Source organism: Emys orbicularis, chromosome 19 (assembly GCF_028017835.1).
Source record: "Emys orbicularis isolate rEmyOrb1 chromosome 19, rEmyOrb1.hap1, whole genome shotgun sequence".
NCBI classification, from domain to species: domain Eukaryota; kingdom Metazoa; phylum Chordata; order Testudines; family Emydidae; genus Emys; species Emys orbicularis.
In genome coordinates this window covers 7381310-7403272 of record NC_088701.1, presented here as the reverse complement: position 1 = coordinate 7403272, position 21963 = coordinate 7381310, and the positions used below count along the sequence as shown (strand labels likewise).

Here is a 21963-nt window from a genome sequence, read left to right as displayed (position 1 = left end):
TTTTCTTTCCTAGGGTAGCGCTCCTGGTGCTGGATTATGGAATCACGTCCTCATGGGCTGCATCCCCCCTGGCAAGGGACAGGCAAGGAACGGTGGCCACGGGTGGCAGGGGACAGAGCTCAGCAGCTCCGAGGCCAGGACCAGCCTCGTCATTCCCTTGGATGTCAGCCCCCTTGAGCCCGCTGCTCGCCACACTCCCCTACCCATGTGCTGCTTAGCTCCTCCCCTGCCCCCTCCCCCGCAGTACCTGCAGCAGGGTTATGGCACAGTGGTCGGCCTGCAGCAGGGGCCCATAGAGCAGCACCCACTGGCTGACCAGCCTCAGGATCTTCTGCCGCTTGCTGAGGGAGTAGACAGCCTTCTCCTGCTCCGAGCCCTCGGACGGCTCCGCGTGGAAAGTGGGGGCCAGTCAAGGAAGCCTCTAGGTCAGTGTGTGCTGGGAGCAGTAATGGGGTCAGGCAGCAAGTCTGCAGGGCATGCCCAGGGGCAATCGGCCCCACTGCAGAGAGGGGCGAGCCTTGCAGTGTGCACCCAGAGAACAGCAGAACCAATCAGCCCCACAGCACAGGCATGTGGGGAGTGTGCACAGCAGGAGGCGATGAGACCCACGGCATGGGCAGTGAGCGGGACCAGGACGTCCACATTGTTGGCTTTAACAGCACTGCCCTTTTGCTGACAGTCACCCCATTCCACATCCCAGACCCCCCCACGTGCAAGCAGCTCTGTCTAGTCCGTAGCTCAGCGGCTGGGATGCCTTTGCTCTCTGCATACAGCCCCTGTGCAGTGTGCAGCTCGGTGCTTTGAGCCCAGGTGCTTTGAGCCAGAGGGACGCAGACTATGGCCACACTAGAGAGCTCAGAGCCGGTATAAGCTGCTCTATGCAGATGGGAGAGATTTCTCCCGTCGACTTCATTACTCCACCCCAACGAGTGGCGGCAGCTACGCCCCACCGACGCAGCCTGTCCACACCAGCGCTTAGGTCGGTGTAACTTACGTCGCTCAAGAGGGTGGTTGATTCACAGCCCTTGGCAGTGCAGACATAGCCTTAGACTGAGACCAGCAAAACGAGCCAGGATCTGGGTCTCCCTGAGTGAGTGTGGAGGGGGTGGCACCTCTGGGCCAGTGGGCCCTGAGAATGGGCCTGTTTCTTCAGACAGCGGAGCCCAAGCGCAGAACACACAGGCTGTAGAACTACAGACCCCCCCCCCCCAGTGTTCTCTGGCGGGCTCCTCACAGATTCTCTCTGTTTCTCTGTCTTTCGTGGTCAGGAGGAAACCCCCATGACGCACCCCCTCCCCGGCTGCCCCGCGAGGTGCGGGGCCTTGCAGCCCTACAAGGATATTGGTGCAGCAGGGCTCTGCAGAGCTGGGTGGTCGGCATGAACACATTGTAGGTCAGCAGGAAATCCCCAACCAAGGTATCTGAAAAACACCAGCCCAGCACGCGTTAAAGGGTCCTCGCCCCAGGCAGGACCCACTGGTTCTGGGCCCAGCAGCAATCCCCAGGCAGGGGGCTCTGAGCCCAGCAGACTCCCACCATCTCCTGAACCATCCCAGTCCCCTGCCCCCAAACCACCTCAGCCCCCTGTACTCCCAGTCCCCAACCATCCCAGCTCCCTCAAACCATCCCAACCCCCATGTCCTACAAGCCCCCAACCATCCCAGCCCCCTGCGCTCCCACCATCCCCCCAACCATCCCAGCCCCCTGCATTGTCTTCAGAGCTGTGTGCCCAGCCAGCAACTGCCGCTCTCCAGCTGCCCAGATCTGAAGGCAGCGCAGAAGTAAGGATGGCAATAGCCTTGCAACTCCCTTTTGGGTCGGGATCCCCCGTTTCAGAAATGGTGACGTAAGGGCTTTATATGTTTGTGGTTTTAAATACATAGTCATGCTTTGTTACAACACTGAAATTTAAGATTTAAATATCTTGAAACCATGAAATTCAATATTTTTAAAATACTAGGACCATGAAATATACCAAACTGGACCATGAATTTGGTAAGGCTCTAGCTATGGGCGTTGTGTGGAGGATGTAAGACAGTCTCTGCTCTATGAACTGGCTGAGTGCAGCACTTCCCTTTAGTCCTGGGGGGGAGCCTGGCACCATGTCCCAGCTCAGAGAAACTCTTCATTTGCATGCATGTGTCCATGAGCATGTATCTGTGTACGTGTGTATCCATGCACATGTCCGTGCACGCATGTATCTCTGCGCACAGGCATGTCTGTGCCTGTGTATCTGGGAACGCGTGTATCTGTGTGTGTCCGTGCACACGTATCCGTGGGAGCGTGAATCCGGGGGCACATGTCTGGGCATGTGGCGAGCCCAGCCCAGCCAACCCACACATACCCAGGGGGTCTGAGAACGTCGCGTCCAGCCTCATGGCTTCCAACAAATGCTCCAGGATCTTGTCAGGGGTCCCAGCCATCACCGAGTACCTGGAGGACAGAGCACACCCAGGCATGTCAGACTCTCACAGGGTCATAAGCCTCATCCCCTAGACACGAGGCCGAGCCACAGCCCACACAGGCTCAGCAGAGCCACCAGGTGGCCAACTACAGAAATGCCGCTACCTGCCCCACACACGCTCCCAATCTGGCAGCTGGGGCCCACAGCTCAGATGTGTCCCAGCATCCTTTGCAACAAGCACCACAGCTCCTTTGAAATGTTGCAGCTGTCTCCCACAATGGATTCTGGGAGGCCAAGGGGAGCAGAAGCAACAGCTCCCCACCCTGCTGCATCAGACAGTGGGACCCAGTCAGAGGGAGGCGATGGGATGAGTGTGGGAGCTGCATGGGGCAGCCTGGGGTTGCAGTGAGGTCTCCCTGGGAACAACCCAATCTGTCTCAGTGCCGCCTGGGCCCTGGGGTGCTGCTGGTCCCAGGCCTGGCAAGGTTTTGGCCGCAGGGGTAGAAGCCGCTGTACCTACTGCTCCCCGCAGATGGTGACTGGTTGCTGGAGCCGCTCCCCTGCAGGTTCTTCTCCAGCACTAGCACCACCTTCCCGTGCTCCTTCAGGCGCATGGTATTGGCCTCAACATCCTAGAGAATCCAACGTCAGTGCTGCTACTGAACTGTCCCAGTGAGATGGGTCCGCAAGGGTGGGGTGGGGCAGTGCAAGGACTGGGGCAGGGGTAGGGCAGAGTAAGGACAGAGGCGGGGTAGGGGGCACTGCAAGGACTGGGGCAGAGCAAGGGGCAGGACAATGACTGGGGCCAAAAGAGGGCACTTCAAGGACTGGGGCAGAGGCAAGGATTGGGGCGGGGGCAGGGCTGGGGGCAAAGCAAGGACTGGGACAGGGCAAGGGGCAGGACATGTGTCAGCCACCCCTCCCCCCCCCCAACACATCCTCCTGCTGCACAGTGTCCCCAGCTCTATCCCCAGCCTGGTACGCCATGGACACAGGGCCATGTGGCTCTGGTGATGTGAGATGATCCACAGACCAAAGAGGCAGCAGTCCCGGTGCCCACAGCCCGTTTAGCAGGGGCAGCAGGAAGGGGAACACAGGAGAACTGCCCTCTGGGGATGGCTGGGCCCCGTGGCTCAGGGTCTGGGCCCACCTTGAGGATGCGGTTGAAGTCTCGCTTGTCCACGCGGAGGAAATGGCAGTTGTCCTCCCGCAGGATGATGGTGGCGGCTCGGGGGGCATCGTTCACCAGCGCCAGCTGTCCAAAGTCATCACCCTCGTGCAGGGTGGTCACCAGGCCCTGGGGGTGGCAGCTGGGTGAGAAACCAGAGACCCCCCACACCATCACCCGCCGGCTGGGGAGCAGGGGATCCGGGAGGCACTGGGATGTAGGGGGAGCACCATGCTGGCCCAGGGGGCACAGGCCCTTCAGCTCCCACCTCCACTGGTTGCTCTCAAGGGGCGGAGCCGAGAGGTCCCGGTTCTGTCCCAGCAGTGGGGCCCAGGTAAAGTGACCAGATAGCCCGATATTAGGGGCTTTGTCTTACATAGGCAACTGTACTCTCCCCCGTCTCGATTTTTCATGCTCCCTATCTGGTCACCCTAGGCCCAGTGGGCCTGCAGGGAGAGGAGTCTGGAGGTCCTGGTTCTGTCCCAACAGTGGGGCCCAGTGGGGTTGCAGGGGGAGGAGTCTGGAGGTCCTGGTTCTGTCCCAACAGTGGGGCCCAGTGGGGTTGCAGGGGGAGGAGACTGGAGGTCCTGGTTCTGTCCCAGCAGTGGGGCCCAGTGGGGTTGCAGGGGGAGGAGTCTGGAGGTCCTGGTTCTGTCCCAACAGTGGGGCCCAGTGGGATTGCAGGGGGAGGAGTCTGGAGGTCCTGGTTCTGTCCCAGCAGTGGGGCCCAGTGGGCCTGCAGGGGGAGGAGACTGGAGGTCCTGGTTCTGTCCCAGCAGTGGGGCCCAGTGGGGTTGCAGGGGGAGGAGCCTGGAGGTCCTGGTTCCGTCCCAGCAGTGGGGCCCAGTGGGATTGTAGGGGCAGGGCAGCGTGGAGGGCAGGGAAGCACATACCTTGCCATGGGTGACCACGTTCACTGAGCCCTTCCAGATGATGTACCACGAGGTGCCTTTGTCTCCTTGGCTGAACACTGCAAAGAAGCCGTGGTTTGTCCAGGGAGCCCAAGCGACTGCAGATGGGGCAGCCCTTGTCAGGGGTCTAGACCGCACATCCCAGCCTCGCAGAGGCTATGCGTTCCAGGGGAGCTGCCCTGCCCAGCCCAGCCCTGCCCTGGGGAGCACGGGACGAGCACTCTCAGGGCTGGTGCTTTGGCCGGCTCCGTCCCCTAAGCCGTGAGGACCTGTGGGGCAGCACAGCGGGGTTGGGATGTGCCAAACGCTGAATGCCACCGTTTCCAGCCATTCCCACGCTGACCGCCCAGGAACTCAGAGAGCACAGGGCTCAGGTCCTGCACCCCAGCAAACAGCCCCGGGGCTCCTCCCTTCCCTTCCTGCAGGGTCTGGTGGGCACAAGGGTCCCTGGGATCGGAGCCCTGCAGTGGGTGTCAGGGGAGGTCACTGCCCTCTCTGGTGCTGGTCAGTCTGCTGTGCGGTGCCAGGCAATGGCACACCATGGGGCAGTGCCTGGTGCTGCATCTCCAAGGCGTAACTTCCTGGTCAGAGGACGCCAGGCCCCAGGCTGGGTAGAGTGGTGCCCCAGGAACCAGACTGGCAGAGCGCAGGACACCCCCCTCTGGGCCCAGGCTGGGAGGAGCACGCTCACAGAGTCACTGGCTGGGGCAGGCTGTGATACTCACACACGGTGCCCGCTTTGGTGTGTGACTCAAACAGTAGCACAGAGGCCAGCTCCCGCTTCACCTGCAGTGAGAGACACCCCTTAGCGCTGCCCCGGCACAGGGCGAGGGTCTTGGGATGGGGGGGGGGGGGCGGGCGCTGGATGGCATGAGGCCTGGGCTGAACGATATGAGCATATTGGGGCAGGGGGGCAGTGGGAGGGAGGGTGCGCTGCTGGGCCGGGCTTGCCTGGCAGAACTTGGCAGGAGCAACAGCGGGGGCCCAGTGGGGCTCAGTGAGATGCCTGGGGAGTTGGGTAGGGGAACTCCATGGGGCCAAGGGGGCAGAGAGTGCCGGGGGGTCGGGCTGGACAGTCTAGGATACACAGAGGGCAAGAGGTGCTCGGCAGAGGGTGCCCCATGGCTGGAAGGAGGCTGGAGCTGGGTAGAGGCAGCCAGGGTAGAGGTGGAGCAGGACTGTAGGTGGGGTGGAAGGCAGCAGGGGTGGTGGGGGGAGGGGAGTGGGGGCTGATGGGGGGGCAGAGCAGGGGTTGACCGTGGGGAGGGGAGTGGGGGCTGGCAGGCGGAGGGGAGCAGGGACTGACGGCGGGGAGGGGAGTAGGGGCTGGTGGGGGCAGGGGAATGGGGACTGGCAGGCGGAGGGAAGCGGGGCTGGTGGGAGGGGGGGAGCAGGGGTTGGCCGAGGTGCGGGGAGTGGGGGCTGGTGGGGGCAGGGGAATGGGGACTGGCAGGCGGAGGGAAGCGGGGCTGGTGGGAGGGGGGAGCAGGGGTTGGCCGAGGTGCAGGGAGTGGGGGCTGGTGGGGGCAGGGGAATGGGGACTGGCAGGCGGAGGGAAGCGGGGCTGGTGGGAGGGGGGAGCAGGGGTTGGCCGAGGTGCGGGGGAGTGGGGGCTGGTGGGGGCAGGGGAATGGGGACTGGCAGGCGGAGGGAAGCGGGGCTGGTGGGAGGGGGGGAGCAGGGGTTGGCCGAGGTGCGGGGGAGTGGGGGCTGGTGGGGGCAGGGGAATGGGGACTGGCAGGCGGAGGGAAGCGGGGCTGGTGGGAGGGGGGGAGCAGGGGTTGGCCGAGGTGCGGGGGAGTAGGGGCTGGTGGGGGCAGGGGAATGGGGACTGGCAGGCGGAGGGAAGCGGGGCTGGTGGGAGGGGGGAGCAGGGGTTGGCCGAGGTTCGGGGAGTGGGGGCTGGTGGGGGCAGGGGAATGGGGACTGGCAGGCGGAGGGAAGCGGGGCTGGTGGGAGGGGGGGAGCAGGGGTTGGCCGAGGTGCGGGGAGTGGGGGCTGGTGGGGGCAGGGGAATGGGGACTGGCAGGCGGAGGGAAGCGGAGCTGGTGGGAGGGGGGAGCAGGGGTTGGCCGAGGTGAGGGGAGTGGGGGCTGGTGGGGGCAGGGGAATGGGGACTGGCAGGCGGAGGGAAGCGGGGCTGGTGGGAGGGGGGAGCAGGGGTTGACCGTGGGGAGGGGAATAGGGGCTGGTGGGGGCAGGGGAATGGGGACTGGCAGGCGGAGGGAAGCGGGGCTGGTGGGAGGGGGGGAGCAGGGGTTGGCCGAGGTGCGGGGGAGTGGGGGCTGGTGGGGGCAGGGGAATGGGGACTGGCAGGCGGAGGGAAGCGGGGCTGGTGGGAGGGGGGAGCAGGGGTTGGCCGAGGTGAGGGGAGTGGGGGCTGGTGGGGGCAGGGGAATGGGGACTGGCAGGCGGAGGGAAGCGGGGCTGGTGGGAGGGGGGGAGCAGGGGTTGGCGGAGGTGCGGGGAGTAGGGGCTGGTGGGGGCAGGGGAATGGGGGCTGGCAGGCGGAGGGAAGCGGGGCTGGTGGGAGGGGGGGAGCAGGGGTTGGCCGAGGTGCGGGGGAGCCAGCACTCACGGAGTGGGAAAGATGAGCCACAGCTTTGATGTGCAGCAGCTCCTCAAAAATGAGCTCCAGCTCATCCTCCATGCGCTGGGCAGGGCTGGGGAGAGAGCGGTGTTACCCTGGCACTGTCCCTGCGAGGGGCACAGATCCCCATGCCAGGCATGGCCCCACACAGAGGGCAGTTCCCACCCCACGAGGGCAGCCCCCCCCCAAGTCAGGCCTGGCCTCATGCGGGGCAGCTCCCCCCAGCCCTGGCATGACCTCACAGGAGGGCAGCCCCCTGAGCTGGGCATGGTCCCATGCAGAGGGCAGCCCCTGGCCAGGCAGCAGGGTGGGTCTCACATCTCCCTTCCTGAGGTTCTGTCTGCGGGGGGGTCTGTGTGTCTAGGATCTGGAGCTGCGGGCATTGACCACGCACATGTACTCCAGCCTGGCAGGACAATTCCAGGATCCAGGCAGACCACAGAGCCCTTGTTGTAATGCGGGGAGATGGCCCCCTCAACGCCCTCTACACCCCACCTGGGGTCTCAGGCCCACTGAGCCCAGCTGCTCTTGGTGGGCAGCCCAGCCGTGGGGAGGGCGGGTCTCTTGGTGGGTAGCCCAGCCCTCCCCCAGCCATGGGCACATATGGCATACTCACGGCTTGCGCAGGGCCATGGTGAGCAGCGCATCAGGGCCCAGCTGGGCCAGAAAGGCCAATGCCTCCAGTAGCTCCTCAGTGTCCCAGGTGCCAGGCTCCAGAGTCAGCTCCCCCTCGGCAAAGCGGTAAAACTGGGCATCCTTGTCCTGGAAATGCCACTCCTGCTTCACTGGGGAAAGAGCCACATGGCAGCATCAGCCTGTGTGCGACACCGTGCGTGGCACGAGCCTGGACCAGGTCACGAGCTGCTGTGAGCCCGTGAGAGAGCAGGGCCAGCGTGAGATGGGGTAGGAACAGACACCAGGGTCACAGTGGGCACTGTCAGCGTGTGCCGTGGGGGAGAGGGGAGGGTGCACACAGGCAATTCCCCCTGCGCTCTCCTTGTCATGGGCAGACACTTGACAGGAGCCTGAATTGGGCCCTGGCCCCACAGCACGGAGCCCAGTCATGGAGCTAGAGCTTGGCGAGGGTCTGACACATCCATGCAGCCCCTGGCCCATCCCATGGGCTCCTCACACTCCTGGCAACCCCACCCCAGCGAGTCCTGGCCCAGCAACTCCACGTGGTTTCCAGCCCCACCCCTGCCAGACCCCATGTGACCTCAGCCTGCCCCACCAGGCTCCTGGCAGTCCCTGGCACATCTCACCCTCCATACCTGCCCAAGCCCACAGCCCTTGGCCTACCCTTCACCTCCGGGTACACCCCTCCCTATTGCATCCTGGCCCACCACACCCAGACAAACTCCACATGGTTCCCAGCCCTACCCCGTGCCTGCGGGCCCCATGCATTCCCCAGCCTACCTCACCACATGGCCCTCAGCCTGCCCCACCAGACCCAGCACAGCCCCTGGCCTATCCTGCCCTGCTGGGTCCTGGCCCACCACAACCTGACAAACTCCACATGGCTCCCAGCCCCACCCTGTTCCCTTGGGCCCCACACAGGCCTGGCACGCCCAGTCCCCAGCCCAGTCCACCCTGCCACACTCCATATGTTCTCCAGCCTGCTCCTCCCAGCTTGGCACTGCAGAGGTGGCTGGAGTCCTGGAAGCACCCAGACCCTTTGTGATTCTCACCATGAGTCAGGACTCCTCCATCCACCAGCACTTGGCAAACCCCAATGGCCTGGCCCCGCGTTTGGATGGACAGCCCTGCACTGAGCAGCCAGTCTACCAGCTCCTTCCCGGAGCAACAATGCCTGCAGGGGAAAAAGGGCGATGGATGGGTGAGACGAGACTAGTGACCTGGGGAATCCAGGGCTGGCATAGCGAGGCAGGAGAAGAGGTGCAGGAAAGGTTTGTGTGGAATATCAGGGCTGTGGGTGGGGATTGAGGGGCACTAGCAGAGCTTGGGGGCAGGGAGAGTGCTGGAGTGGAATAGCAGGGGGGCTGTGAGTGGGGATTGAGGGGCACCACCAGAGCTGCAGACAGGGGGAGTCAGGGCAGGGATAGCTGGGGCTGTGGGTGGGGATTGAGGGGCTCCGGCAGAACTGCGAAGGGGGGGACCCAGGGCAGGTACTGCAGAGGCTGTGGGTGGGGATTGAGGGGCACCAGCAGAGCTGAGAAGGGCGGGGGGAACCCAGGGTGGGATAGCTGGGGCTGTGGGTGGGGATTGAGGGGCTCCGGCAGAGCTGTGAAGGGGAGGACCCAGGGCAGGTACTGCAGGGGCTGTGGGTCGGAGGGCAGGGCAGTGGGTCGGAGGGCAGGGCTGTGTGGAGGAGGACACTTTCCCTGCTTTGTGACTGACATTTAGCGACATTAAATTCTCTCGGGTAGGAAGCACCAGGCCTGCAGGGGTCCATGATTGTCTCTCCCTTTCTGGCTTTGGGGATGGGGCCATGACGTCCCACCCGTCTGTCCAGGCCTGGCTCCAGGAGGGTCCATACCCAGGCACACAGGAGCTGCCCTGCGAGGCTCCCTCATTGGTAGGTACTGCCATGGCCATAGAGCAGGGCCGTCTCACCTGTGGTGCCTGAGGTGGTACTTGTGATCGCGGATGAGGCCAGGACAGGAGCTCACGAGGTGGCTGTACAGGAGTCTCCCTGCTCTCCAAACCTTCTCTGCATGTGCCTGGGAGACAAACAAGCATCAGTAGTCAAGAAGCTGGGCTCTGGACTGGGCACTTCCTCCCTAGCCCTGCCTGTATCAGCCTTTAGCACTGCTCGCTCCATGCTGGCTCTCCCACGCTAAGCAGGGTCACTCCTGCTCACCATTTGGACGGAAAACCAGCAAGATAAAACTACTCCCCAGCTCCCTCTCCCCTTCCTGCCAGCTACCCAGCCAGTGTCCAGGGATGCCATGGGATGCCCTGCAGGTTGGAGGGGCATTCCCAGACCAACAGGCAGCAAGGGCCTTTTGAGTTGCTTTCTTTGCCCAGGGCAGCGAACTGCTCCCCGGTAATGGGGGGTGGCTTCCCGAAGCAGGGACTACCCCACTCACCTGCGTAAGGCTCTGCCCACAGTCTGGGGCTGATTCGCTGTCAGGGAGCGGCGTCTGGAAAGCAACAGGACAGAGACGTTAGTGTTAGACGTTAGTGCCACTCTGTTAGTGGCAAACAGGGGCCCCTCCACACCCATGCCCTCTGTTTGAGGCATGCAGTGGCACGGGGATCCCTGTTGCTAAAGAGGCCACTGTGAAGGGCAGGGATCATGTGGTGACAGCAGAGCTCTCCCAGTCCTACCCTGCAGGGGAGAGGGGCCTTTCCGGGATGACTCCTAGATTCCATGGGGAGAAGCAGACGCTAAGCAAGGTTGCCCCCTAGCAGTTGTTCGCTGTTTAACAGCTGCCATTTCCCACCTCAACAGCAGTTGCATGTCCGGTGGGTGACTTGGGTAAAATTCTGACTGGCGAGGAATGGACTGGACCGAGAGCGAAGCACGGGCAGCTGGATATGAGGCACTTTAGAACCAGCCTGTTGTTACTGGTTAGTCGGCCAACCATCACTGCTCCTTTGCTTAATGCGCTGCTACTGGTAACAGTTTCTGTGGGGGTTTCCCCCACTTAAATACAAGTAATTGGTGGTAACAAGCCTGTCTTCATCACACTGCCCAGCCAGCACCTACTTCCTGGGGCAGGGCTATGCCTGGGCTAGAGCATTGGTGCACAGGATAGTTAGGTGATTTACCTGAGGAAAACCAGGACTAGAACTCATGACCTCCTGACCCCAAACACGTAGGAGCTGGCCCTGCGCATGATCACAGCTGGGACAGAGCCTCGCTCAGCGTGGGATTCTGGCTGTAGTCCAAGCCAGGTCCCGGCTCTGCTCTCAGCTCAGGGAGCTGCTTGGGGACCTGTGAGCAGGGCTTAGCCAGACCCTGTATGTGAGGCCTGGCCGCAGGGGTGCTGGAACAATTTGTATAGTGGGGGTGCTGAGAGCCAGTGAACCAAACTGTAAACCCTGTATATGATGGAAACCACTTCAAGCCAGGGGGTGCAGCAGCACCCCCAGCATCCCTAGTTCCCACATCTATGGGCCTGGCAATATGAAGAAAGTTCCTCTGGCCATGGTTAGAGCTGGGTGGGTTTGGCGCTGCTGCTAGCCAGTCTAGGAGCTCAAGGGACCTCTGGGTCCAAGCCTAGCTTCCAGCTGGCTCACAAATGTCCCAGCTGTGCAGGGATCTGGCCAGGCTTATCGCCCTCCCGTACATCTCTAGGAAGAAAAAGAAACAGCAGGAAGATCAGTGCTCAGAGCTCAGAACAACAGCTGGGGCAGTACATTGCCCCCTTGCAGCCAGGGTGCTGCAAACTGGCACCAAGTCACGGCTTCGATCAGATAGGGCAGAACCAATCTCTCTTGTGGGCCAGTTGCTCTGTCCCCCTAGCGTTGGCAGCCTCCAAACCTGCCGGGAAGGTAAACCGGGGTCGCGATACACAGTACTGCCGAGGCCAAGGAATCCCAGCTGAGCCTGGCTTACCCGTCGCGAGCATTGCGGATCAGAGAGCTTCCTCCCATGGCTAAGAATGGAAAGGGCAGGCAATTCTCTGGAGACGAGGCCTTGAGGGAACCCTCAGCATCTCTGTTTTCCAACCCCCTGGCCCTGCCCTGGCTCGTTCAGCTCTGGAAGGATCCCAGCCGCATAAAAAGCAATTGAAGCACCAGCCCTCTGATCCTGAGCAAGAGGCACGTGTACCTCGATCCAAGCCCTGCTGTTCCTCTCCCTGACCCTTTCTCCTCCGGTCCCCCACCTCCCACATATATTTATATTTGCTGGGGTTCAAACTTGAGTGGTGCCTCACCAACATTCGTGGCCTTTCACACACGCTTTCCATGAGCATTTGAGCATGCAGGCTTCTCTCACGCTAATACGTGCTGAATGCTGATGTCTCAGAGACAGAAGGGACCATCACGATCGTCTAGTCTGACCTCCTGCACATCGCAGGCCTCAGAACCTCACCCATTCACTCCTGGAATAGACCCCTAACCTCTGGCTGAGTTACCGAAGTCCTCAAATCACAATTTAAAGACTTAAAGTTAGAGAATCCACCATTTACTCTTGTTTAAACCTGCAAGTGACCTGTGACCCATGCTGCAGAGGAAGGGGGGGGGGGGAACAGGGTCTCTGCCAATCTCATTCACAGAAAGTACATGGCAAATTGCACATTTGATTTCAAAATTTGCAATTTGTAGAAGGTCGGTAAGTTACACGAGACATCCAATCAGACAGCAGAAACAGCAGCATGTGACTTGTGTCCCTAGCCAATGGAGCGCCCATTTTCAATTGTCTATTTGGTTATGGTATTCCCAGTATCTGCCCTATGTCACATGGTATAGTTTCTGTTCCCTGACTGGCTGATTATGTAACTACAGTAACCAACACATTGGGTGTTGCAGACTGTGTATTTGTTCAGGGTTTATCTGCAGACCTGGAAATCGCTGAATAATGTTGAAGGATGAAATCTGTAAGCCCTGGCCCCCCTGCCTTGCCTACAGCACCTGGCCTTGGGTTCAGCTGCTCAGCTTTCCCACAGCAGATCCTTTCCTCACAAATGCTTGTTCAGTGAAAAAAACCATTTTCCACTGAAAAATGTTTCGATGGCAAATGTCCAAGCAGCCCTGCCTCGAGTCGCCTTTGGTTGGGGTGGGGCCAATGGAATTTAGCAGGTGGAAACCAGGAGAGGAGTCAGAACCCACGGTCAACCAGCTCCCTGCCAACTCCCAAGGCTCGACTCTCCTCCACTAGCCACGGCATGAGATTCATCGTCCGGCCCCATCTCCTGTGCAGGGCTGCAGAGCAGACTCATCACCGTGCAGGCACTCCTGAGCATCATCAGAGCCGCAGAGGGAGGGAAACCCCCAGCTATACAATAACTTTCCCACAGAGGGAATTCTCCTAATCCCAGGCAGTCAGCTGGCTCTGCACCCACCCCAACTCCCTGCCCTGCAGCGTCCCTGCCCGCCGGTCCTCAGCGAATTCCCTGGCTCTTTAATTGTCTCGGCCCAAGATTCAGGAAACATTTGCTGAGTTATGGTCTATTTGTCACTGGAATGGACTAGAAAGTGTTGTTCCCCGTTGGTCAAAGCAAGCCAGCCAGAGACAGAGCAGGACTGGGTTGTAGGGAATAACCCTGCACAAGCAGGGGCATTCTTATCTGGTATATTGGTCTTGTGGTGGTGCCCAGGGGGCCCAATGAAATCCGTGCTCTGCTGTGCTGGGTGCTGTACAGACCCTGAGAGACATTGCCCCGTCATCATCCTGTGGTTCAGAGCACTGCTTGAGCTGGAAAGTGTCAGCATTTGAAGGGTTAATGCTTCACTGAAGTGCTGTGGACTGCAGCCTCCCTCCAAGCCTGTGTTTGCTCACAAGGGTTTGCTAAGGGACTTAGGACATCAATCAGATAAACAGTACCTGGGGAGCTGGACCCTACAGGAACCAACAGAGCAAGCTGGACTGGGCCCCTTGGGGGTAGTAGGATGACCCAGAGGGGCAGCGCCCAGCCAGACCAAGCCAGAAGGGCAGCGCCCAGCCAGACCCAGGATGGCTCAGAGGGGCAGCGCCCAGCCAGACCCAGGATGGCCCAGAGGGGCTGTGCCCAGCCAGACCCAGGATGGCCCAGAGGGGCAGCGCCCAGCCAGACCCAGGATGGCCCAGAGGAGCAGCGCCCAGCCAGACCCAGGATGGCCCAGAGGGGCAGCGCCCAGCCAGACCCAGGATGGCCCAGAGGGGCAGCGCCCAGCCAGACCCAGGATGGCCCAGAGGGGTAGCGCCCAGTCACACCTAGGCATAGAAGCCCCATGCTGCTGAAGGATAGTGTTCTCCGTCTGTTTCCATGTGAATATATGGAGAGGAGGGTCCCTTCCTGGACAGTTTGTCCCCACTCGAGGGGATGGGTAGGAAGCAATTGGCTCAGCATTCCTCTGCTGTGGGCAGGTCTCACAAATCCCCCCAGCCTTGCACAAGGTCACTCGCCAGGGCGCCCGTTTCCTCCAGCCACCGGTGTGTTTACACAGCAAATATCACAAGTGCACTGGCTGCCGGGGCAGCAAGGAGCGCTGAGGGCACGGTGTGCTCAGCTCACGGCAATGGAGACCCAATGCAGGGTGTTGCAGTCTGAGCTGGCCTCCTAGCGCCTACAGGGAGACAGGCCAGACAGATACTGGGAATGAAGTGGGACCCAGATCTGCAGAGCCAACCCTGCAGTGAATGTTATCGAAGAGCAAAACTAGCTGTGCTGACATGGTGTTGGGTGGGTGCCAGTGCCCCGGGCAGAAGGCCAAGGTGCCACAGGGGCTTGGATGCTCCTCTGCACCCTGGAGCAAGCACATCACACCCTGTGTGGACTTGGAGAGGGTCCGTGGCAGCCTCCCCCTCCAGAATAGCAGGGCCGAAGAAGGGACGGCAGCACCAGGACCCCAGTCCTGCAAGGCAGACACCACAGTGATGGGCAAGGGATAAAAAACACACAATAGCACAGTAGTCTCTCCCCAGGCCTCCCCTCAGCCCTGGTCCTGTCCAGCCATTCTGGGCAGCACGGGTGAAGGTCCCCAGTTCATGGAGTAAAGTCCAGAGTTTCACCCTATTGCAGACAAGGCCCAGATCCCAGCATGCTGCTCTGACGTGGTCCCAGAGAGGTCTCAGGGCCACAAGGGCATCTCTAGACCCTGGCCTAGCAGGGAGGAACAAACACGTCCCTCTGAGGGCTGCGTCTGTCAGTGCCAGCTGGGGATGGCAGGGCTCGAACCTATGGGACTAGCTCACTCCTTAGTGGCAGGAGACTCTCTGGGACAAATTCTGTTTGTGCCAATTTACACCAGCAAAGACTTTGTCCCTTGTACTCTTAGCCCTAGAGTGACTGCGGCTCCTCCCTGGCAGAGCCGGCAGAGCCTGCATTAACAGCACATGGTGCCGGCAGCAACTGGGCAAAGCAAAGGCAGCTGGATTAGCCAACCCCACTGCAGGGCGAGTCTGTGGGAGCAAGTATTCCTGGCCCCTGCACTGGGATTCCAGAGCCCAGGTGACAACGGTCAGGGCCTGACTCTCGCCTGTTGGAGACCACGTAGGTGTCTTCTCCAGCCGGGCAGAGCAGGTGCAAACCTGAGCTGACACCTCCCTGCACAGGAAAAAGACGCACAAGTGCTGCAGGGCAGGGGAATGGACACAGTTCTTTGCAGCCACCGATCTCTGCAAACACTAACTCAGCATCCTCCTATTAATGCCACGGGGTTAGTGCCTGGGGCTGCCTGCTAAGATCCCTACATGGTTAGTACACATTTACTATAAGGTTCAACCCAAACCTGGGACTTGCAGCAGATCCATCCTTACAGCACAGTAAATTCTGGGAGTCCCCCCCTCCCCCAGCTAGTCCACTCTGAGCTGTCTGGTCCAGCTGTGACCCCACTGCCCAGTGTTATGGCTGTACGGAGTCTGCACAGGAACAGGCAGGCTCTATGGCTTCCTTCACTCTCAAGAGCATCAGTTGTGGTGTACATGCCAGCTCCTTCTCTCTGCTTACCACAGGGCCTGTCTGTCCAAGGGACCTATCCAACCCCCACTGTTGTGATATCTGAGCACCTCGCAAGCTTTTACGCATTTGGAGGCCAAGTTTAGGCTGCAAGGTAAGAGACCAAAATCCAGGACCTTCATGATAGCATTCCACGCGCAGGGCTAGGAACACAGGTAGAACTGCAGGGTCTCAATGCATGGATGAGATGATGGCATTCAGAGGAGGGATTTAGGTTTAGTAGGAACCTTTTGGGAATGGAGGAGCCTATCAGGGCCGGCGCAACCCATTAGGTGACCTAGGCGATCGCCTAGGGCACTATAATTTGGGGGGCGGCGACCGCGGCGGTATTTCGGCGGCGGGACCTTCCGCCGCCTCTGTGGGGGGCGGCATTTCGGGGTGGGACCTTCCGCCGCCTAGGGCGGCAGAAAAGCTGGCGGCGCTCCTGGAGCCTATACAGAACCAGATTGCTGGCATGGAAAATTAAAAAGGTCATAGAGGAGTTTTTAAACTAAGGGCTGGGGGAAAGCTGACAGGTGTGCAGGAGCATGTCCTCAGGGGAGGATTTATTAAAGGGGATACTCTATATCCTAGTAAAGAGGAGAGGAGAGATATAGTACAGGTAGAAACTGAAGAGAAACAGTCAAACGAAAAAGAGTCCCATCCAATTACATCACATGAGGGCAGACAATTAAATATAGACACATTTTAGAAGTACAAATGCTGGAAGTCTAAATATAGTAGAACCTCAGAGTTACGAACACCTCGGAAATGGAGTTTGTCCGTAACTCTGAAATGTTTGTAACTCTGAACAAAGCATTATGATTGTTCTTTCCAAAGTTTACAAATGAACACTGACTTAATACAGCTTTGAAACTTTACTATGCAGAAGAAAAATGCTGCTTTTAACCATCTTAATTTAAATTAAACAAGCATAGAAACGGTTTCCTTACCTTGTCAAATCTTTTTTTAAAACCTTCCCTTTATTTTTAGTAGTTTATGTTTAACACAGTACTGTATTTCAATTTTAAGTAATTTCTCTCGCTTCTTTTTAGTGTTTGTTATCCATGAAAAGAAAACACAAAAGCCCATCGATTTAAATGTCCATTCAAATAGAACTAAATGCACTAGTCTTTATAATGACAACAACAAAAAAACCTATCCAAACTTAACTTTCCTGCGTAAGTACTACAGGATAAACTATGTAGACTTGAAACAATTGTTAATGGTACTCTGCTTGAGGTTGCTAACACGCTTTTTTGCTGCCGAGGTATGTAGCTCTTGAAGCATCGTTAGATTCATTGCTGTGGCGTCAGGCTGTTGTTCAAGCCATTGCAGACAGGTAGCGAAACACTCTTCTGCTTGCATGTATGGGAACTTCTTGGCGTTCTCCCCCTCCTTCTTGTCACTGTCTGGTTGTGCTGTTTCTTGTACCAATTCAATTATCTCATAGTCGCTGAGAATAGGGTGTTCGTTCTCGTGTTAATCTGCGTTTAGCCATTCTTCCTGTTCTTCCACGGTGATATCCAAAAAGCTGTCACTCTTTAGAAAAATTTAATTGATTTATTTCCATCTCATCCTTGTTTTCCAAATTCTCTCTCAGTGTTGTCAATACACTGCCAACGTGTATTCCATGAGCGTGTCAAAGACTCCGAGCCAATCTCACTCCAGGACTCAGCACACATGTAGACAGCATGTTTTGTCAGCTGTTTACAAAAATCTGTAAGATTCAAATTGCATTGATCCCAGTCATATGCACTACAAAAGGTTTTGCCTGTATCAACATTTCATGTTTTCCAGAATGCCTCCGTTCATTGGCTGAATGAGGCATATGACATTTGGTGGTAAAAATAAATACCAAATGCTTCCATCTTCCGTCAATAGATTTTCAATGGCAAGGTGAGATGGAGCATTACCCATCAGTAGTACAGTTTGGACAGGTACAGATTTTGACATAAGGTATTTTTGATATAAGGTCGCATTCATCTGACGAAGTGGATATTCACCCACGAAAGCTTATGCTCAAATACGTCTGTTAGTCTATAAGGTGCCACAGGACTGTCGCTTTTGACATAAGGTAGTCTTTCACAAGTGGAACAAAGTGTTTAAAAAACCAGTCAGAGAAAATACCTTTCTCCATCTGTCACAGGGTCTGCCCTCCTTAGAGCCTGCAGTTGAGCTCCTTGCTGAGTGTCTGGGCCCCTGCACTTGGCCATTCTACTGGGAAGCCGGGGAGGAGCTACCCCTTTGGCAGGGCATCTAAGGGGTTTAGAATGCCCTGCCACACCATCCAAGCAGTGCACTCACTTTTCTCTTCTGCAAACTAAATAACCCCCGTTCCCTCCGCCTCTCCTCGTAAGTCATGTGTCCCAGCCCCCTAATCATTTTCGTTGCCCTCCGCTGGACTCTCTCCAATTTGTCCAATTCCCTTCTGTAGTGGGGGGATCAAAACTGGACGCAATACTCCAGGTGTAGCCTCACCAGTGCTGAATAGAGGGGAATAATCCCTTCCCTCGATCTGCTGGCAATGCTCCTACTAATACAGAGCACACTGCTGACTCCTATCCAGGTTCTCGTCCACTGTAATCCCCAGGTCCTTTTCTGCAGAAGTGCTGCTTAGCTTAGCCAGCCAGGTTTCACACTGTTGTGAATGAATGCCAATGGGAGATGGAAATCCCCGCTTGCGTTAGCAGTAGCCATCAGCCTGACCACATCTTTACTGGATTTGAAATTTTTCGCCTGTTTTTCTAAACTGTCTGCCAGAGTCTTGTTTGGAAGCAGGCGCCAATACAGGCCTGTCTCATTGCAGTTAAACACTTGGTCCCGGGTAAGTTCGTGCTGTTCAATAAATGATTCGAAAGTGGTTTTAAATTCACCAGTGGCATTCGAGTCAGCTGTCAGGGACTCTCCTTGCATCCCGTATTCCATGCCGATTTTTGAACCAACAGATTCACCTCATGCTTGCTTTAAAATGGTCCTCACCTTTGTCTGAATACATTTCTCGGTAGAGTAACCCTGCCTTTTCTGTAACCATAACACTGCTTATAGAATGGTCTTCTGATCTCTCTTGTGCAAGCCACAGATGCATTGCCTTATCAAAATCAGCAGCAGTAGCTTTGTGTACAATACACCTGCTTCTTACTGCTCCGTTGTCTTTGGCTTCTTTTGCAAATTGTTGTATTTTTCCTGGCTTTTCCAAATATCAGTGACGGTTGATTTCCCAATATCATATTCTCCTGCTATGTTGCTGAGGCTAACACCATTGTTGAATTATTTTAATATTTCTAGCTTTGTGTCAATGGAAAGTGTGACACGTTTGTGCTTCCTACTGCTTGCCAGGATAGGTCTCTGTCCTCCACCCTTTTTTGGAATGAGGAAATATGGCGAGTAGAATCCCCTCCCCTGGTATTGCAGCGGGATGCCCTGTACCACATCCTTGAGGAGCAGGGAGTTGGCTTCCTGCTGAAGAATCAACTGGTGAGAGGGATCCTCCAAAGTGGGTCAGGTGGGAGGATGATGAGGCGGGAAGGAAAGAAACTCTATGGAGTACCCGTAATGGATGATCTCCAGTACCAACTGCCTATGGTGATCTTGGCCCAATTGTGGACAAAGAGGACAAGGCGAATTCTGAAGATGATGGATGGCGAGGTAGCTGGCATTGAAGGTGGCCCATGGGTCTCGACCCACGTGTCAAAAGTGACCGTTGGCCTGCGGCTGGAAGAGGGTCGAGGAGGTGGCTGGTGCTGGAAAGCGGGGCCTCTGGGACCTCTGTCATTTCCAGGGGGGTTCCGCTGGCCATTGGTAGTAGGGCTGGTAGGCAGTACACTGCCTCTGGTGCTTCCTCCTAGGTGCTGGGATATAGATTCCCAGGGACCGCAGAGTGGAGTCCTTCAGGGAGTGCAGGGGCTCATCCATTGTGTCACTGAAAAGACTGTCTTCATCGAAAGGGAAGTGGCGCTTTGGATTTCCCTCGGGAAACCGGAACACTGAAGCCATGAGTCCTGCTCATCACAAGCCTCGTGGCTATGAAATGAGATGCAGTGTCAGCTGCATCTACCACAGCCTGCGGGGCAACCTTCACCACCAATTTCCTCTCATTCACTGAGGCCTGGAACTGGGCATGGTCGTTTGCAGGGAGCTTGTCTGTAAACTCTGCCAGCCTGCTGTACATATTGAAGTCACACTTAGCTAGAAGAGCATGACAGGTAGCTATCATAGAATCATAGAATATTAGGGTTGGAAGAGACCTCAGGAGGTCATCTAGTCCAATCCCCTGCTCAAAGCAGGACCAAAACCAACTAAATCATTCCAGCCAGGGCTTTGTCAAGCTGGGCCTTTAAAACCTCTAAGGATGGAGATTCCACCACCTTCCTAGGTAACCCATTCCAGTGCTTCACCACCCTCCTAGTGAAATAGTGTTTCCTAATATCCAACCTAGACCTCCCCCACTGCAACTTGAGACCATTGCTTCTTGTTCTGTCATCTGCCACCACTGAGAACAGCCTAGCTCCATCCTCTTTGGAACTATGTGGAACTGTAGTTCTGTTGAGGAGGATCTGGAGTGGCGTCGACCTGCACTGCCCCTTATACCATCAGTCAGGAGCATGAGGAGACACATTGCGCATGGGTGGGTCAATGGACACTGCTTGGAAAAACTTCTAGACTCGGGTGGATGGCACACATGTGCACCTCTGTGTGGAATACACATAGGTACCATCACTCAAAGAAAAAGGGATAGATAATAAAACAGAAAATATAATGCCACGATATAAATTCATGATACACACACACCTTGAATACAGCATGTAGTTCTCATCTCAAAAGAGATATATTAGAATTGGAAAAGGTATAGAGAAGAGCAACAAAAATTATTAAGGGTATGGAACCGCATCCATATGAGGAGAGATTAAAAAGACCAGGACTGTTCAGCTTGGAAAAGAGATGGCCAAGCGGGGATATGATAGAGGTTTATAAAATCATGACTGGTGTGAAGAAAGTGAATAAGGAAGTGTTATTTACCCCTTCACATAACACGAGAACCAGGGGCCACTCAATGAAATTAACAGCCAGCAAGTTTAAAACTAACATAAGGAAGTACTTCTTCACGTAACACCCAGTCAAACTGTGGAACTCATTGCCAAGGGATGTTGTGAAGGCCAAAAGTATAACTGAGTTCAAAAAAGAATGAGATAGGTTCATGGAGGATAGGGCCATCAATGGCTATTAGCCAAGATGGGCAGGGACACAACCCCATGCTCTGAGTGTCCCTAAACCTCTAACTGTCAGCAGCTGGGAGTGGACAACAGGGAATGGATCCCTCAATAATTGCCTTGTTCTGTTCATTTCCGCTGAAGCATCTGGCACCGGCCGCTGTCAGAGGCAGGCGACTGGGCTAGGTGGACCATAGGCCTAATCCAGTGTGGCCGTTCTTATGTTCTTATCCTGGCATCCTGTGTGTGGCAGGGCAATTGTCCCAGCTTTACAGATGGGAACCAGACAGAGTAAGTGGCTTACCCAAGGTCACATGGGGAATTGTGACAGAGCAGGGACCTGAACCCAGGCTAGTACCCTGACCACTGGACCATCCTTCCATTCAGAGGCCTGTGTGAATAGATGAAGCCTCCTCCCAATCCAGCCTCAGAAAGGCCCAGGCAGGATGTGCACAGAGCGAGTGTTTTCTTTCCAGTGGCACAGACTGGCTGGGCTCCTCCACGGTGCAGCGATTGTGGACACAGGTTGTGTTCTCGTCCATCCTCCCAGTTAAGGGCAAGAGCCCAGGCAGGGACACGTGCAGCTTAGAGATGAATGCAAGGCTGAGCAGATGGTGTTGACAGGAGGGCTTCGTCTTCCTCACATGGGATGCTGTTCTGGGAAGGAAGTCTGCTGGGAAGAATCACAGAATCATAGACTTTAAGGTCAGAAGGGACCATTATGATCGTCTAGTCTGACCTCCTGCACAACACAGGCCACAGAATCTTAACCATCTACTCCTGTATCAAACCCCTAACCTATGTTTGAGCTATTGAAGTCCTCAAATCGTGGTTTAAAGACTTAAAGGTGCAAAGAATCCTCCAGCAAGTGACCCGTGACCCACGCTGCAGAGGAAGGCGAAAACCCCCCAGGGCTTCTGCCAATCTGCCTTGGAGGAAAATTCCTTCCCGACCCCAAATATGGCGATCAGCTAAACCATGAGCATGTGGGCAAGACTCACCAGCCAGACACCCAGGAAAGAATTCTCTGTAGTAACTCAGATCCCACCCCATCTAACATCCCATCACAGGCCATTGGGCATATTTACCGCTAATAGTCAAAGATCAATTAATTGCCAAAATTAGGCTATC

General features: G+C 56.9%; 1 protein-coding gene across 1 annotated transcript in view; it reads right to left on the bottom strand.

Moving 5' to 3' along the window:
- RAPGEF3 (Rap guanine nucleotide exchange factor 3) overlaps positions 1-21963 on the bottom strand; it is a 76024-nt gene that overhangs the window by 18780 nt on the left and 35281 nt on the right. Inside the window, exons 3-14 of the mRNA XM_065419649.1 lie at positions 10124-10177; positions 9648-9754; positions 8762-8883; positions 7690-7858; positions 7062-7146; positions 5209-5269; positions 4466-4542; positions 3555-3701; positions 2921-3036; positions 2345-2433; positions 1343-1421; positions 248-398 (exon numbers count right to left, since the gene is read on the bottom strand). Coding sequence (XP_065275721.1) covers positions 248-398; positions 1343-1421; positions 2345-2433; positions 2921-3036; positions 3555-3701; positions 4466-4542; positions 5209-5269; positions 7062-7146; positions 7690-7858; positions 8762-8883; positions 9648-9754; positions 10124-10177 — 1257 coding nt within the window. The remainder of the gene's footprint in view (positions 1-247; positions 399-1342; positions 1422-2344; positions 2434-2920; positions 3037-3554; positions 3702-4465; positions 4543-5208; positions 5270-7061; positions 7147-7689; positions 7859-8761; positions 8884-9647; positions 9755-10123; positions 10178-21963) is intronic.